The following is a 17764-nucleotide window of genomic DNA, read 5'->3' on the forward strand; positions in this document are numbered from 1 at the left end:
GTATAATAAACACACCGGACATGACGTTGAGAAGGTCACGTGGTGTGCGTCTAGGCGGCCAGGATTGTCATTCACGCCGCAGTGCCATGGATTCATTTGCTGACCTTGTCTCTGCACTAGAAAACGCGAAGGCTACCAAAAACCGGGGCCTTTGTCGTCCTTTTGGACACTCGCAAAGCCTTGGACTGCTTACCCCACGAGGCTATTCACGATGGAGTAAAACGCTGCAAAATTACGCGGCCGTAACCCTCATCTCCCCCGACGTCACAAGACTGGACGAGGCCCGCCACTCCATCGCGCAAGAACTAAACAAGCAACACCCAGACGCGTGGGTTGTATTATGCAATGCACCTGCTCGCATCCAAAGCATCAAATTTGGGTGACAAGAGTCCTGCCTACTCAGCGGGCTCCATACTGGCTCCGTACCAGTGCTCGTAGAAAATGAGAAATGAAAAATGAGAAAATCAACAGCCCCACTTGTTCTTCATCCACATAAATCAAGCAGCCTAAAATATAGTATTCAATTCCCGAATCAAACAGAAAGGCAACAAGATTTCGCCCAAATTCCAAATCAAATAACTACCCGCTCTTCATTTAAAATATAAGTTAGAAACAGGCCAGAAAATATCTCGAAGCTTAAGGAAAGACGGGGATGAGGGGTGATTTGAACTAAGACACACTTTGTGTGGCTTGGGCCCCATATGTACACTGCGTTATGAATGCGAATTGTCAGTTTAAGGAAAATTGTAAATTTGTGGACATCCTAGCAATATCGCGTAATGATGTTATAATAACACACCTGCAGTGATATCGCATGGATGTCGGCAAGCAGATGATCTTGGGTGAAACATTGTATGGACATCACATGAATGTCCTGAAATGACATTGGATATTATGACCATTTGTGGATACCCTATGGGCTTTCGTGGTTTGCTGGGACCTAGCTGCTTACCCCCCCCCCCCCCACCCCAATTTTCTGTTCTATATTCTAATTCGGTATATTACTCTTCCTACGTCCCCCTCTCTTCCCTAATTTTCTTCCACCACCACTCCAGCCGCCTCGTCGTCCCCTCTATGGCCCTGAAGTTGAGGCTCCACATCCGCTGCCCCCATCCGTGCTCCCAGCGCCGCCCCGCGGGGGATTTGGCGACATAGCAACCTCTTCTCATTGCATTACGGCGGAGTTTCGTGACCCGAAAAACATTGAGGGACTACAAAACTTAAGCAGGAGTCTGCACTCCGCGAAGGGATGAATGGCCGGGGAGGCGTCCAGATGACCTTGATGGTTTCTGGTCTGGATTAGTGACTCTAGTCTGGATTTGTCTGCATTGGCTGCGCGCCCTCGACAAGCTATTTGCGAGTCTGCAAGGATGGTCTTGTCTTCGGTCTGGGATAGTGCGAGCACCGTTTCTTCCTCGTCGGCTGACGAAAGGTGACACTTGTGACGCGCGTGCAGCGGGGATGGCAACCAGCGATGCTGTGGTGTCGGCACGGGCGTATAGTACGCAGCGTTCGTGACGACCGTCATACTTGAGTCACCGTACTGCCTTTTGAGGGTTGGAGCCCTGGTCGTTCTTCTGCCTTCGTGGTGCTTGAGGATCATGTTTCTTGGCCGCGGGGGAACCTTCAGCTTTGATATTATTTATGTCTGCGGCACTCTCCGTTCCGCTGACACGTATCTCGGCTTCATGGGCAGCTTTTTTAGGCGTTCACGTGCGCCTCTGTAAGCGTCTAGGGTATGATGATGATGATGATTAATGACCTCCCCTTTGAATCGTGGTGACGGCATGCGCGATATCGCCTACGTTTGCCATTTACGTAAATTTAGTTAGCCTACAACTCTTATTTCTCTTTAATTCTGCCCTGCAGCTATCTCTGCCATGGTTGTGATGACCCTTTATCGACTTCTTCCCTGCTTTATTCACCAGTACTCCAGTCACTGCTTAATAATATTCACTGCTGACCCGTTGAATGCTTCCATCAACTGTGAAGCCCAGTGCCCCAGGAAGTAGGACTTCCCCCAATTCTAGATGGCTGTATCTTTTGGCACGCGGTCGATTGTTTCTTTGTCCCTGCCACAGCCCACACATGTCTCATTTTGGGGCGAGTATTTGCTCATGTAAGTTCTAATTGTTAAGCCGCAAGCCCACGCCTAGCTCAAAGAGCAACGCACTACAATTGATTGTTGTCATAACATTTCTATTTCCTGATCTCTTGTTTGCCTGCTTTATAGATTCCCAATGATCGCTTCTTTTCCATCCTCTCCGCCCACATAAGCGTCTCTGTTTTCTTCACCTTTTTCAACTGCCCTTGATTGGTTGGTCGCCACGGCAATGTAGTACAGCCAAACGCCTGTTTTTACGAAACGTGTGGGACCGCGATAATTGTTCGTTATAGACGTCTCTTCGTTATATGTGTGGCGTACTTCACTGACACTATAAAGCAGATAAGCATACTGATGAGAGAAACAATGTTTATTTACATCACTTCTAAACTCCAATAGGCGAAAAAAATCGACAATTTTCTCCGGTACAGTAGTATGATGTACTGAATGCACAACCACCGCCGACCTGATTACGTCGAGGTTCACGGCGTGCTGCGGCGCGAGGTCAGCGAGTGACGAGGTATTTATCAACAGTGCGTCAAATGCCACTACCACTTTGCGGGTAGTCATAACGCTTGGTTCTCTGCAAGCTCTTTTTTACTGCTCGCCTGATCGTTTGTGGCAGCCCTTTTCTCTATGATGGCCTCCACGATGTTGTCAGTCAATTGTGAGGTGAGAGCCAGGGCCTGGTCGTCCACCGAGACGTAATCTTTGGCCCTCACAACCAATGCTGCGTCGTAACGCGCACTGTACGTGTTTATCGATTCCTGCAGCTCCGTGGCCGAACTTTATGATTCACGGTCGGCGACACACCCATCAGCTGTTCCGTCAGCTTTAGTGAAGCCAGCACCGCGCCACTGAGCCGCGGCGACGCACACCCGAGCCGATACCGAGCAGACCGGTTGCTCAGTTTCGGTTTGCTGCTGCGCGTTTTAGTCGTCAGCTTTCGCGTGCTCTTCCGCCATTGAGTGTCCACACTTCTAAAGAACAGGTGTCCTGTACACTCTGGTTGCCCTCTTGTTCTCATCTAAATGTTTCCTCAAAGCGTAGTGCTTCCCAGCCTCAATCATAGCCTTACGATGAGCTCCCAGTGCTAATCTGCCGACTGCCTTCTCGTTAGCCTCAAGTCCCGACAGGATATCTGACTTTAAGCATAATACGGCATTAGAGAACGTCAGCGCCGGCACCATTACCCCTTTAAAGATACCTCGTACTACCTCGTACACTTATTGTATCCCCGAAGGGCTCGATGCTTCATTATTATTAAGTTTCGTCTCCCTTTCAGTTTGAGGTGTTCGTCATGGGCATTCAGGTAGCATTTTTCCTTCGTTAAGCCAGTATTTATGCTGATTTACTAATGGTACGGCTTCCTGTTGAATGCTTACTGACCCTGTATTAGCTTTCTCTGGGTTAAAATTTAAAATTTCGGCCTAGGGCGTTGTGAGTCCCAGTACAAGTGGTTGCTGGAAATTCGAGGGCTTCTTTGTAGGCCTTGCGTGTGATAGCGTCTAGCTTCCGGTGTTCTACATCAATAAGGGTAGCGTAGAAAGCGAGGTATACGCATACACAATTCTTGAGACTATTAATGAGTGAAGCAGATCTGTCCCGCTCCTCTATGCCGTGGTTTTCGCTGGCAAATGCGGCTGATCATCTCGACCATCCCTCTGCGGCACTGACGTTTACGCCGGAGAACTTGCACGCCGGGCACTGCCGCAAGCCTGAGGAGGACGAAATGGGGGCGAGACACTCACTCGTATCAGTCATCACGTACACCAACAGTATACAAATGCTCACACGGCGCACCGTCCCGTTACTGACCGCGCAGTCACACTCCCGTAGAGTAAGTAAAAGGTGGCCCCGGTAAGTCACCCTTTGGCAAAGAGCAAATAGTCATCCTCCAGCAACTCCAAGCGAACACATTTCCTCGTCCCACGCAGGTATACATCCACAATACACGATCCCCTCTGCAGGCACTGCGACATCCCGGCTATGGCCAGTCGAACCCGGACAGCTAGTGATCCGATCGCCAATCGTATACACACGAACAGTGGAAGAGCGATCCTGGCACCTGAGAGCCACTGAAGGTGGCACCCATTCCACGCCACGTGCATCCCATGTGCAACCCCAGCAGACGCAAAGCCAGAGTCGCCAGAGTGTGACACCTGAGCCGACGGAAGCACTCCTCGGCACCAAGCACCCGTTACGCCGACTTCACTCAAACCCCACCGTTTCTCTGCTTGACCCGAGCAGTCACCGACGCTGAGGGCACCATTCTCCATGCAGCTGCATACCTCTATTATGGTCCCTAGAAATATTTCCAGGGACCATACCTTCATCTACCTTCAACCAGGCCTGAGGCCACCGCCGGTGTCCTCGCAGCACCCACTCACCCCCCCCCCCCCCAACCTATTATCACCCGCGTTCCCCACAGGGCCGGGCATTCTGCGACGGCCACCCTCCATCCCCTGGCTGCCTATTTCACCTACATCCTTACCCCCCACGCCACCCAATTCATCCTCACTGTCGAAGAATACCGCATCTGGGGCTGACTACAAGCCGGCACGTGCTCGTTTCCCATATTTCCCCGTACACTTCATGCATATCACTGCCCGGACTGCCGATTCCCTGGCCACTGTCCACGTCATCATCATAGGCCCTGAGCGCCCTTTTCCTCTCCTTTCCCCGAACGCCAAGAAATGGGAATGCGCGTTTACCAACTCGGACCTGCAGGAGCAGCGTCTCTAACGACATTTTCGATCCAAGTTCTTGCCTCCATTTATTCGTCTCTGTCCTCTCTGCCTCTTTTTTTTTTTTTTTTGGTTATCCTGTCAGTCTTTGCTTCTGCACCGTTATTTACACATTTCAACGCGTTGCCGCAAGCCAGCACATTTTTCTTATTTCAGCGCGCGACAGGCGTTTCTTGGGTCAGCTTTCCCGCACGACACAGTTATGCAAGAAACCCTCACACGTGTAAACCTCGCTCAAAATCACAGGGATTGAGTGGAGCGCTACTTTCACGTAAAGCAAAAAAAAAAAACAGAACTAAAAGCAATAAGTACATAACCCCGAGGCCCTGCCTGTTAGCTATGCAATAACAAAAATAAAAGCCGCTTTCTCAACAGAAAGACGATTAAAATGGGAAGCCTAAATTTCTCTCGTGCAACCTGAGTTGAAGTCCGAAGTCCAAATGGCGCAATCCGAATGGCGCAATCGGATCGGCTTCACAACACGAGCGATTTAGGTTCGATTCCGACCACGGGAGGAGTTTCTTTTTCTCTGTGCCATCATCATCATGTGCCCTCCCACTGTGTAAAGTTGGCTTTCCAACAGCATGTTTCACACTACGAACGACATCATAAGGGAGGCATAGAAAGCTTCGCTCTAAAGAACCATGTCATGTACAGTGTGTTGCGACGCTAATTGGAACACTTTAAAATTTTTTCCTGAGCGAACCGCCGCTCTGTTCGCACTCAAACTTCACACGAAGGTCGCATTTTGTGGTCTATTTTGTTTGACACCGGGAACAACGACGGAACTTACCTGTTTATCCTGAAAATAAATAAAAACGATTTTCGCCAATGGGAAAATGGCGGCGATTTGGACGTGCGAGCCCGAAAACCGGGTTTTCTGATCGCCTGTTAGCTCATTTCTAGGTGCATTTTCTGATCGTCTGCTGCACCATTTAACTCCGTACGTGAATCCCAAACATGCGTTTCACTCTGCAGGTGGTTCCGTCGTTTCAACATCAACTTGCGCTGGCTCGCACGTCCAAATCAGCCGCGATTTTCCCATTGGCGAAAATTGTTTTTATTTATTTTAAGGATAAACAGGTAAGTCCCGTCATTGTTCCCGGTGTCAAACAAAATAGACCACAAATTGCGACCTTCGTGGCAAGCTTGAGCGCGAACAGAGCGGCGGTTCGCTCTGGAAAAAATTTTTAAAGTGTTCCAATGGTCGCCGCAACACCCTGCCACTCACATGCCCAGTTATCTTCACCGACGCTTGTTGGGGGATAACTGCAAAGCTTTTTGTTCCACAGCTTTGACACCCTGTCTTTATAATTTATACTAAATCATTTCTGTGCCATATTTTCATCGACCACATGAAAAAATGGGTGTGTAAAGTTGATCCCTACACCAAATTATGTTTGTTCATGGGTATGTTTAGAAGCTCCGTGAAGACAAAATACAAGTTTTTTTAATTCAAAATACTTGGTGCTTTGTAGTGCCCGTCGCACTTGTCTGGCAGCAGATGATGCTTCACTGGGAAATCGAACATTTAAAGCCGAAATTTTATTTCTCCCGCTAAACCGTACGTGCTTCGCGTGACATCAGCGAGGACGTGTCCAAGGAAGTTACTTGAAAAGGAAGTTAGTATGTTGACTGAGGCTTCTCCTAACGGTGAAAAGTGTCTTTTGTTGTACACTAAAAGCTTGTTAATTCGAACTCGGTTAATTCGAACTGACGCCGTGATAATTCAAACTCGGCGGTATCCAGATTGCTTCATTCGAACTTGTATCCCTTGGTTTCCACCGCTCCTCGCAGAAGACATCGCAGTGGTTACAATGTGTTGCAAATCCAAAACAAACCAAATTTACTACAGATGCAGCACAACGAAACAGAAAAACAACAGAGTAGCGTGCTTGCTACGCTGCTGCGATCTGCAACGGCACATGCCGTTGCAGGTTTTCTTTGTGCCACGGTTGCTGGTCTGCATGGAGGAATGGTCTGGGTCTGCGATCATGTGGCGTGCGCAACGAACGTGTAGTTCAGAGGTGGCTTCGTTGTGTTCTGCCTACGCAGTGTGGCACGATGTCCATTCATTCTAGCGCCGGCCCGCTAATTCGAACTCCGCTTAATTCTAACAACTTGATGGTCCCCTTCGAGTTCGAATGAACAAGCTTTTACTGTAGTTTGTTTACTGTCCGCCTTCATAATTGGTGCCAGGATGCCGCTCCGAACCGCTGTCCGAACTTCAGTTTCTGACTGGTTTTGTGCCTGGCCTACTTTTGTTACAGTTGATGGTAATCATCCATGACACTTTGGGCATGCTCGACAAACAGGGTCCGTAAGTGGCGATGTTGCTTATGCCAGTTGGCCAGTGTCGTGTCAGTCCCAACGCGCCCGACGTCTGTGCTAGCGTCACTAAATAAAGGCTTTATTTAGTGACGCTAGTCTGTGCGGCTTCGGGCGGCATAGTGCGTGCCGTGTGTACTGGTGCTTCTATGTTTACATGTTCGTAACTTTCCTTGTTTTCCCCACCATTCTTACTGCTATAAAAATAATGTGCACTAAATTTAAGTGCAAAAAGCTCGTTCGGCAAGATCCCCGTTTATTTGCTTTGGATTTTGTCGGCCTCAGCGAATCGCAATGAGCTGCCCATGATACGTCAAAGTTCAATGTGGAAATGTAGCTGGGTGTCACCTGCCTTCTCTTTGTTTTCTTGATTATACAGCTTATTTTAATGATTTTTTTATTAATAATGGTATCAGTGCTATTCCAACCAGGCAATCTTTCGAATGAACCAAACTTGCAATTGGTCTTCGTTTTGTCTTTTGTGTTTGCATTTTACCTTCAGTTTGTCTTTAATATCGTAAAGTAAAGATATTAAAATTAGAAAATACTGATTCAATTCACAGTGTTCTTATTTGTATTAGATTCATGATCAGACATTGTTGTTGACATGCCCCCAACCAATAACTTTTTCTTGTGCAGATCCATCACTACTACTGCCTGCGAAGACAACTTCTACCTCCCGCCTGTAAAAAGGCTTTGACTTGTCAGGCTGTTTCTTATTTCAGACACAATTGTGGCAATGGGGGGTGTGCCTAACAAGTTGAAGCGAGGGTAGCAGCTTATGCGACACTACTTACCTTACAGTGGTCATTTGAAAGTGCAGCTTCTCCTACTGATACCGGCGGCCACGTTACAACACCACGTATGTCATGGCCGTACACAACGTGCCAGTGTAGCCTGACCACTCTGCCACTTGCCTCGTAAATGAAATGTGATTAATTAATTTTTATCTATTGTGTTAATACTAAGATGTGTTGCCAGATGCAGATGCATAGAAAACATACACAGTCGAACCTCGTTATAACGAAGTACGTAGTATCGGGACAGTAATTTAGTTCGTTATATCCGATATTCTCTGTAACAGTTGAGCTACAAATCGGCTCGAACCAATCGGTAATTTGGATCCTGCAAAAAGCCTTGATTCAAAAACGCATTACCTTAATATTCGAACTATACTTTAAACAAGGTAACCCTTATCTTTCTCCTTGTGGCACAAGCTCAATGAACCAGAACATAAAACGGGAAATTACAACAGAACAAAGTTCATTTTACAAAACAGGCCGGTGTTCCTATTTTTTTGAGGAAGAATATGATCTTTGTCTGGTGGCTATTCACAGCACTGAGAAGGATGAAGTTTTTCACAGTGTCCACGAACAAAGGGGCCTTGTCTACTCCTGCAGTTTCGGACACTGGAAGTTTCTCCAAGTAGCTTCTCGGCCTGCTGGTCAAATATTTCTTCGTTAGATCCGATAGTGCACGCGGCACTGACAGCTTCACTATCGTTATAAAAGAATAAGTGTCATTGAAATAAAGTGTAACTAACGAAAGTTCGTATTTAGTTCGCTATAGCCGGTAATTCGCTATATCAGTGTTCGTTATAACGGGGTTCAACTGTATTGCATTTGGCAGGTTGACTTCAGCAACTTGGTGTCTCAGTGCCTCAACCTTCTTTTCCCGCAGGAGCTTCCAGTGTTGACGCACCAGGCAAACAAATTTTCACCGAGTTTTATTACAAAAAAAAAATGTCACCAACAAGAAAAACGAGTTTTCGAACGCTTTTATGGAAACATGTTCCCTTGCATGCGAACGCTCACATTGCATCATAATTTACTAGTGATGTATATAACAGGCAGTGCGTGAGTTCACACGCTTGATCCACAAAAATAGGTGATATCGCGTACGGCGCTGATGCATAGATACAATGCATTGGTGCTGTGGATGGTGAGGTGTGGGCGACGATGTGGGTGATGAGGATGACCTTGGTCTCAGCTGTGCCCCTACGCCTGCAGGGCAGTATTGCTGAAGGTGTACTCCTTCTCCTCCTTCTCGCCGTGCGCCGTCAACTGCGGAGACACACCCGCTAAAATCCTCTGCAAAGAAGAAAAAAAGTGAAACCAAGGGGTTCAGCAATGTCCTCTTTTTTTCTTCATTTCTGTGTGTGTGTGCCTTCTTTTGTGCTATGTAAAGAACACTCTATTCATGTACTAGTATCAGGTACTACCGTATTTGCACGATTCTGATTGATGATGGTTGATTGTGGGGTTTAACGCGCCGACGCAACGCAGGCGATGAGGCGCGCCGTAGTGGAGGGCTCCGGATTAATTTTGACCACCTGGGGATCTTTAACGTGCGCCGAAATCTCGTACACACGGGCGTTTTTGCTTTTCGCCTCCATCAGAAAAGCGGCCGCCGCGGCCGGGAATCGAACCCGCGACCTCGTGCTCAGCAGCGCAACGCCTTAGCCACTGAGCCACCGCGGCGGGTATTTGCACGATTCTAACGTGCACGCTTTTTCGCAAAAGGTAGCCTTCAAATTTGTGTGCGTGTTACAATCGGGCGCAAACCTGAAATCGGCTTCAAAGCGTCCAGCGGCATCGCCATGGACACAAACTCCTCCCAAAATCCAACTCAATCCAATCCAAGACAATCCGTCAATGACACGCGAGTACATTTTGGTGTACGTATCTTCCGTTGGGCATCAAGCTGTCACAAATATTTATTTGTAAGTTATTTTTTAGAATAAATCTCCAGATTTTCATGAGTAAACTTACCTGCGCGTTACAATCGGGGTGCGGGTTACAATCGTGCAAATACGGTAAGTGAAATCCAAACAATTGAAAAGAAACTGCAGCTCATTTGTGATCGAATAATATTTGGTGGAAAGAAAGAGTGCCAGTTCGAATAAAACTTGCTGGTGGCCAAATTCGAACAAAACTTCTTTCTTTCGAAAGATGAACCGAATACCCATTGAATGGCTGAAGCAGAACGTTGTTAGCATCTCATTTAAGAAGTAAATAAGTGTGAACAACTCTGAAATATGGAACACTTGAAAGATCGAATCCTTAGCAGTGATTCCATTCATAAAATCAAGCTTATAAAACGAGTTGCCAAGCATACGAGGATGGGTAGCAGGAAATGAGCAGCCGACTACTAACTATCTACGGTTACCAACAACAATGGTGCCGCTTTGGTGACTCACCTGCCGTAGCGAGCCAGGCGTGGTGAGCAGAAAGTAGATCATGTAGCCGGGGATCATGACCATGGAAGCGAGCGCCATGAACCAGCCGAGCATCTCACCCCACCAGGGGTATGTGTACGTCTTGGCGTACACAATCGGCTGGTACTTGATCACAGAGAACAGGAAGATGGCCTGCAGAGGAAGGGGGAGCCACTTACACACTGCCATCTGTGTACGGCGTAAACTATGCTACTGTGTGCATAGTGCATGAATAGTTACAAATGGCTAATGAAAAGGGGAAACATAGCGATAAGAACTGGTGCTTCCTTGAGGGCAGTGATGTGTCATTTTCATTTCTTCCACAAGCCAAAAAAAAACTATCAAATTACCAAAGGAAAATGTGTTGTTTACGTTACGTTCACAAGAACAAATTCTGCATTTGGCCCCATCATGCATATCGCCATTCCAATAAAGGTTGCAGGTGACAAACCTAAAATTAGAGGGGATTACATATTCAAAACTCCAAATAATTCATGGACAAGTAGTGCCTCTTGTTCAGTTCGATTCACACCACACTTCTAGTGTTTTAAGGTCAGTTTTTTTGCACATTTGAAGTTTCAAAAAAGCAAGTACATAAAAGCTGGCTCAGCTGCACCAAAAATGCATTTTTTTAGCTTCACTGCATGGCAACTCGCACTTTGGTTTGCATGACACAGTAGGTGTGCAAGAAAGACCTGAAATTCTTATTAAACCTTCTACAAAACCATCATGTGGTAACGCTCATGTGCGCATTTGAGTGCCTGTACTTGCCAGCCAAAGTAGGTCATGCCAGGCACTAGTTTTCCATGCAGGCAGCACTTGACATAGCCTGAACTGTTTGCAACTGCTCAAAGAGCTTCTCCGCATTCAAATCGCATTAGGAAGCTTGCATTTCTTCTAGACTACTTCCACCAAGGCTTTGTTCCACTGCCTTACCATCTTGTCTTAATATGTTTATGGTATACCATTTCGGATCATTCTTTTATTCAGCATCACTGAACCCCAGCAATATACATTGTTTCCAGGGCCGTATATGTTTAGACGCTCCATACACATTAAAGCTACTGTATTTGTATTCAGAAATACTGGATTTGATTTGCTGCACATTTTTATTTTTCATATTTGATTTGAAGTAACAATTCTATATTTGCACAACTCAACTTGAACTCTAAACATATTACAAGGTATTAGAGAGTATTTTATTCTATGATCTTGACATGTTCTTTATGACAGCAAATGCTGGTGGCAGGGACAATGGAAATGAACCTGTGTGTACGTACCACGCACATGACTGGCACGAAGACAGACCAGCTTAGCCGGAACAGGATGCTTGGGCGACGACCGAGCATTTCTTTGATGTTGTCAGAGATGTTGCTCGTCCCTGGGAACATGAACAGTTACCGTCAATGTATACTTAATGCAAGCGTCTGATATGGTGTGGAAATACACAGCTGTAAATACGAACACAACGATGAAACAAGCTGTGAAGGCATGCTCACCGTATATCCACGAGAGTGCAACGGCCTGGAAGAACACTATAAATAGTAATGTGATCCCTGTGACAGCATAGTTGTCCATTAATTGGAGGAGGTACATGCCACCCTGCAATCATAGTGGGAAAAAGAAGGAAAATGTCAGTACTGGAATTTCAAAACACGTGACTATGTTAAGTACAAGGGCGGTACACATAAGGCCCAGAAGTGAACCTTCGTAACAAACTCCATTCAAGAGCGGCACATAGCCTCATCCCATATTCCCGCTAAATATCAGCTCGATCATGAGAGATGCTTGCACTATCAGAGCATCGAAGACCCCTAACTTTGGGTGAACTAATTCTGACGTTTGATACTAAAGGCTCACTATCAATGCCCACCTCTCTCTCAGGTCACTTATCCATTCATATAAGGCATGTCAAGGATGACTGCTATTGCTCTGACAAAGATGAATCCCTTGTTGAATCTCTCTCTCTCTCTCTCTCTCTCTCTCTCTCTCTCTCTCTCTCTCTCTCTCTGAGCGTGCAATATCACTGCGTATGCAAAAAAAGCAGCCCACCTGAGTAACCATGGGAAGCCCCAGAAGGAATTGGACCACGACCATGAAAAAAGTTATGAGCTTCCGCCGGGTGATGAGCTGCGGCCATTGGTCAATAATGCCAGCAACTATAGCTTCCGAAGGACAAAACTGCAAAAGAAACGAGAATAACTTGGTTACATTAAAAACTTACGGGCACAAAATTTAATTTCTGACTCTTGTGAAAGAAAAAATGCCACGTAATTTTCATACTTAACCATGGAGCAAAAGTTATGGCTATCACTAAGCACAAACAAGCATTTCAGCACAAAACCTCAACACATAAAGAAAGAACAAGTATTTTAGCTTACCTCAACACATAAATAAAAAGCCATCCCCAGACTGTGGTTTAAGCATAAATCATGAAATGTTTAATTATTTAATTTATTTGTCATACCCTCAAGGTCAGTAGGACTTCAGGGGCAAGAAATCATCAAAACTTTCTCATGCCTTGTTTGTACAAACAGAGCAAAAGAACAATGGAATACAGTGAGTGTTGTAAACAAGCATAAAGAACGTTGTCCTGGAGATGAATCTTCTAAAAAACTGGTGTCATTTTGAAGTGACACAGCGTGGGCATGCAAATGCATGTATTCTTGGGCTGGGGCGTCGCTTCGAGGAGTGGGAAAAGGCTGAAAATAACAAAGGCACAAAGCGACATGCACTGCTTGTTTTGCTTGTCGCTTTTCACCCTTGTTGCACTGCTCCTCCCTGGGATTTTTAACCTTTTCCCGCCCCTCAAAGCGACACCCCACCCCACACCGTGTCGCTTCAAAACGACGCCCATTTTTTAGAAGATTCGGCCCCTGGTCACACAATGTTGGCTAGTGCATTGTGAAACGAATGAGTATCATGGGTGACCACCACATCTGCAAGAAGGCAGTCCCAGTTTTTGTATGTTCAGAGGATGAACAACTCAGAAAAATATTTTGTCACCCTGTTCAGTATTAACTTTGTGAGCATGATCAACTCAGTGTGATGTTACCAACATCCCACCTTGGTGCATGCAAGAGCATTGTTTGCTACCACACCGCAGACGTTTCATTGATGGTCGAGTGGCTCAATTTCGTGAATATATACTTTGAACAACTACCACAGCTTTTGGCAAGTGGATCGCCAACTGCACGCTCACCAGCTATTGGCTTTCACTAGACAGAACGTTACAAGCTTTCCTTCAGAGACTAAACATTTACTGTCTCAGGAGCAGCGGACGCATACACGTCTAACCAGCCAAGGGAATGCACTGTTCTGGTGGACGTGTGCATACCTGGCTGTTGATTCCCAGACAGAGGAGCATGACAAAGAAGAGTATCGACCAGACTGTTGAAGCCGGCATCCTGGTGACGACCTCGGGGTACACGAGAAATGCCAGGCCCGGCCCTACAGGGGACAAAACAGAGGGGGAGGACAGGGGGAAAATGGCGATTAAAAGATAGTTACGCCCTAAAGCACAACTTGAAGCTGCAATCTATCTTTAAAATCAGAATACAACAGCGTAAAGAAAACTGGCGAAACTTGCACTAAGTTGTGCAAGGCTTGAACCATAGCAAAACTGCAGGATTTCTTCCTACATGAGCACTGAAAGACGCATCACCACGCCTTTGTACAAGTCTGAAATTGTTTATTTACGTATTTCATTCATTACTGTTTCGCACTGTGCTAGTAGTAGTCATTGTCACCTGCATCGATATCGTCGTGTTCCTCATGCCAAGTATTACATGCGCGTTAGCGCTTGACGACAGCTGGGGTGCAGTGGCGGCGCATATGTGCACAACGCATGCGCAGCGCTCCTGGAGTCGCGTCGCGGTTTCGTGGAGCAGGTGTTACGCCAGCTGTGGTGTTGATTGCTAGGCAACGCGAGGCGCTCCTTGGGGTCTTTGCCAGTTCCTTTCTTTCTTTCTTTCTTTTTTTTGTTAATGCCACTGTACATGCCAGGGACGGTCACTGCGAGGCTTGTGCTCACGAGCACTCCGCCTTTCCTTGTTATTTTTAATGTGTTTTACAGTCAGCTACAACAGCTCCGCTGTTAAAAAAGGGGCAGAGAATACAAGCTACATTTTTACGCTGTTCCATTCTGACGTGTACCACATTACAAAACTAGGTCTATCAAATGCAAATCGATCAGACTGGCAAAATCTGACAGGAATTTATATGTACATTGGTTTTGACTCATGGTAATAATGCCGACAGTAGGTACAATTATGTTCAACAATTTGTGAAATTAGCATTGGAGATTGGCATAGGAGTCGCCTACCTGATTTCACGACGTCCCCTACGGACTTTTCAGCTATGTACGCCATGTGACCAAGCACGGAGAATATCACTGTTCCTGCCAGGAGGCTTGTCAAAGGGTTGATGGAGCAAACTATCGCCGAGTCTCTGCAAACAACAATGGGGGGGGGGAAAAAAGCGGGAAAAATTTTCAAGCAAGGTCTAATTACAGCCTACAAAACTGCAGAGCACTGTTTTGACCATGTTGATACAAGAAGCCGTTTTAATTTGCACTTTTTCCACTTCTTAGTCCTCTGAATGGAGGTTTTTTTGCATGACGATGCACAAAACTGGCAATAAAGCCAACAGATACAGTAGACTTGCCATAAATCAAACCCCAGGATTTTGTTTGAATAATCAGAAGTTTGAATTATCAGAAGTTCTGACAAATATGACTCGGGGCAACATACAAATGTGTTTCAATGAAACATTCACATGTATTTAATCATACAACATTCACACACAATACTGAAGTGCTATTCACAATTAAAAAAAAAAATCCACAAATTGATTACGCGTCTGCCCCGCCTGCCATCTTGGTTTTTTTTTTCTTTTTTTTCTCTATGCCTCAATTGACACGTGGTTGCTGACGAGCGCGGTTTCACTTTTAAATGTGCATGCAGGTGACTGGCTTTATTTGTGACTGTTCATGACATGCGGCTGCAAATGTGCAGCTAGAGGTGATAAACACGGCAGATATTTTCCATCAAGGATAACCAAAAAGTACGAACTAACCAAATTTACGCACTGAAGCAGTTTGAACTAAGTGGCTTTAAAATATATTGAAAACATACTGGGCCACCCAAAATTTTGAAATTTGTTTCTATTAACCGAAAGTTTAAATGACTAGAGTTTGAATTATGATGAGTCTACCGTACTTGAGTTTACTTTAGCACTGAAGAAATGGAAACGTTTTAATGATTTTGGAACATGCTTTGACATAATACCATCAATAAGCAGTCAGTGTAAAACACAAAGCTGTCTGACCATGAATGCTACAGCAGAAAACAATTCTTGTTGTTAAGGAACAAAACTGGGCTTGATAATTGATGTTACCAAAAGTAACCACTAAAATATTAATACGACTTAAGGCTGGACATCAACCAAGCCGCCCATGGACAGAATTAAATAACCAAACATGGCATTTTTTTTATTTATTTTAGTCCAAGCAAGATCCAGCGTCGTCACTTGCCCGCAGTTGATTGATGTCTAGAGCCGATTTCAGCACATTCGTATGTTGTTAGCGGCAATGCTTCATGTTTCCTTGCACTAGAAGTTGTAGTTGGTATACTAATGAGACTTCAAACTACCTACCACTTACTTTTAAGCAACACTACCTGCATAAATACACGTTGCATTGCTTTATTAAAGAATCAAACTGATGTGCATTTGTTTCAGGGTGACTGTTAATGAAGCAGAAATGTGCAAATAAGACAAGTGCACAGGGCCTCAAATAATCCCTTAATGGGACCCTGCAACACTCTTTGAGAAGTGCAAGTAAACCTGCACGACGCTTAGCTTACATTTCCAGAAATACCTGAGCCAAATATTACATGCGTACGTCAAGCGGTGAGCGCGTAAATCGCTGTGAAAGAAGCGGAAAAACCAATCGCGCTCTCTTCAGTTCTCCTCATTATGGCTGTCCGACCGGCTGTCACTGGTCAACTTCACGGCTAATTTCTCACATTTCCTGTGACGATCCGCCGTCGCCAGCGCTGTGTGCGAACCTCTTCAATGCCTGCACTAGTAGGCACAGTTTTGCCATTTCTTTTGTGTTTTGAGTGTGTGCGGAGTTTGAGTGATGAGCTCAATACTTCCCTTTCAACCAGACCACTCGTCAACAAACGTTTATTGCTTCAAAAACGCCCTGCCAGCCCGAGTGCGCGCTTGCGAGCAGGCACCCATGCCTGCTTTTTTGTGGCACCAGACCGGAAAGAGACCCCTCCACGTTGCGAAGAAAAGGCCGCGAAAGCGAATGCTGTGAGCCGCCCCCCTCTTCGGGAGAGAGCGCGCAGCTTTTGTCGCGTTGTCTGCAGTAGAGTTGAGAGGGAAGGATTATGCGCGATTTCTCATCGCGCGTAGCTTCGGTGATAGTGAACGGATTTTCATAATTCTTGCGGGAGGAGATTGCTAGAACAATAGACTTTACCCCAAAATACATTCCAAGTAGTCGATGGTAAGGGCTGCAGGGCCCCTTTAAGTGAAATGTGTCAGTACAGTGATAGACCGCCAGTGCTCCTCTATAGTTGAAGTGACTCACAAACACCATGTGGTACTTCTCGTAACTATTCTCTAGCACAAAATGCACCGACATCCTTGTTCCCCCCCCCCCCCCCCAGAAAAAAACGCATGTCACGAAAAACTGAGCGCAAAAAAAAGGAGTGTCTTGCAGCAAACTCAACTTTTATACCTTTATTACAATTTTCAAACAAAAAAATTGATACTTTTAAAAGGTACAAGGCATATCGCGCATGTCGCGATTTTGGCAAGCGACGCGACAAGCGTAACTCAATAGCTTACAGTGAGCTAGTAGTGCGGGTGACAACATCAGGCAGTCGTCCACCCTACAAAAGTACACTGCCACTGGTCCCCACCCACCGTCTAGCTGTCACTTGCAGAGTCGCTCACTTCCAGCTAATGGCAAGCAAGCACTGCTGTAGGGTCAGTGACCGCTCGTCACTGTTGCCTGCATTACTAGCTCACGCTAAGCTGTCCAGTTACGCTTTTCGCATTGCTCACCAAAATCGCTCCATTTGGTTAGCCTGGTAATATCACAAATTATTTAGACTGAAATGCATTTTTGTGAATATCACTAGAGTATCAATGAGATTTCACAGTGGACAGCAAAAACCCACTGATCTGCAGTGGTGAACTGACCGGTGTAGCTTCTTCATTAATCCATTTCAAATTAAAAGATATACAATGCACAGATACCCTACATGGGAAAAATATCACTAACCAAAATGAAAAAAATAATATGCCTAATCTGTATTAGTTCATTACATATAAAACATCTATTCAAGGAAT

General features: G+C 45.7%; 1 protein-coding gene across 2 annotated transcripts in view; it reads right to left on the minus strand.

The window, feature by feature from the left end:
* Positions 1-8888: 8888 nt before the first annotated feature.
* Positions 8889-17764, minus strand: part of LOC144152820 (sodium- and chloride-dependent GABA transporter 1-like) — a 53236-nt gene continuing 44360 nt past the window's right edge. For both annotated transcript variants that reach the window (XM_077684296.1, XM_077684295.1), the window contains exons 9-15: positions 14721-14845; positions 13734-13846; positions 12449-12577; positions 11896-11998; positions 11677-11777; positions 10379-10549; positions 8889-9269 (exon numbers count right to left, since the gene is read on the minus strand). In XM_077684296.1, coding sequence (XP_077540422.1) covers positions 9177-9269; positions 10379-10549; positions 11677-11777; positions 11896-11998; positions 12449-12577; positions 13734-13846; positions 14721-14845 — 835 coding nt within the window. In that variant the 3' untranslated portion in view covers positions 8889-9176. The remainder of the gene's footprint in view (positions 9270-10378; positions 10550-11676; positions 11778-11895; positions 11999-12448; positions 12578-13733; positions 13847-14720; positions 14846-17764) is intronic.

The sequence above is a fragment of the Haemaphysalis longicornis genome, unplaced genomic scaffold (genome assembly GCF_048455015.1).
Source record: "Haemaphysalis longicornis isolate Haplotype H1 unplaced genomic scaffold, Haemaphysalis longicornis Haplotype H1 scaffold_9, whole genome shotgun sequence".
NCBI lineage: Eukaryota > Metazoa > Arthropoda > Arachnida > Ixodida > Ixodidae > Haemaphysalis > Haemaphysalis longicornis.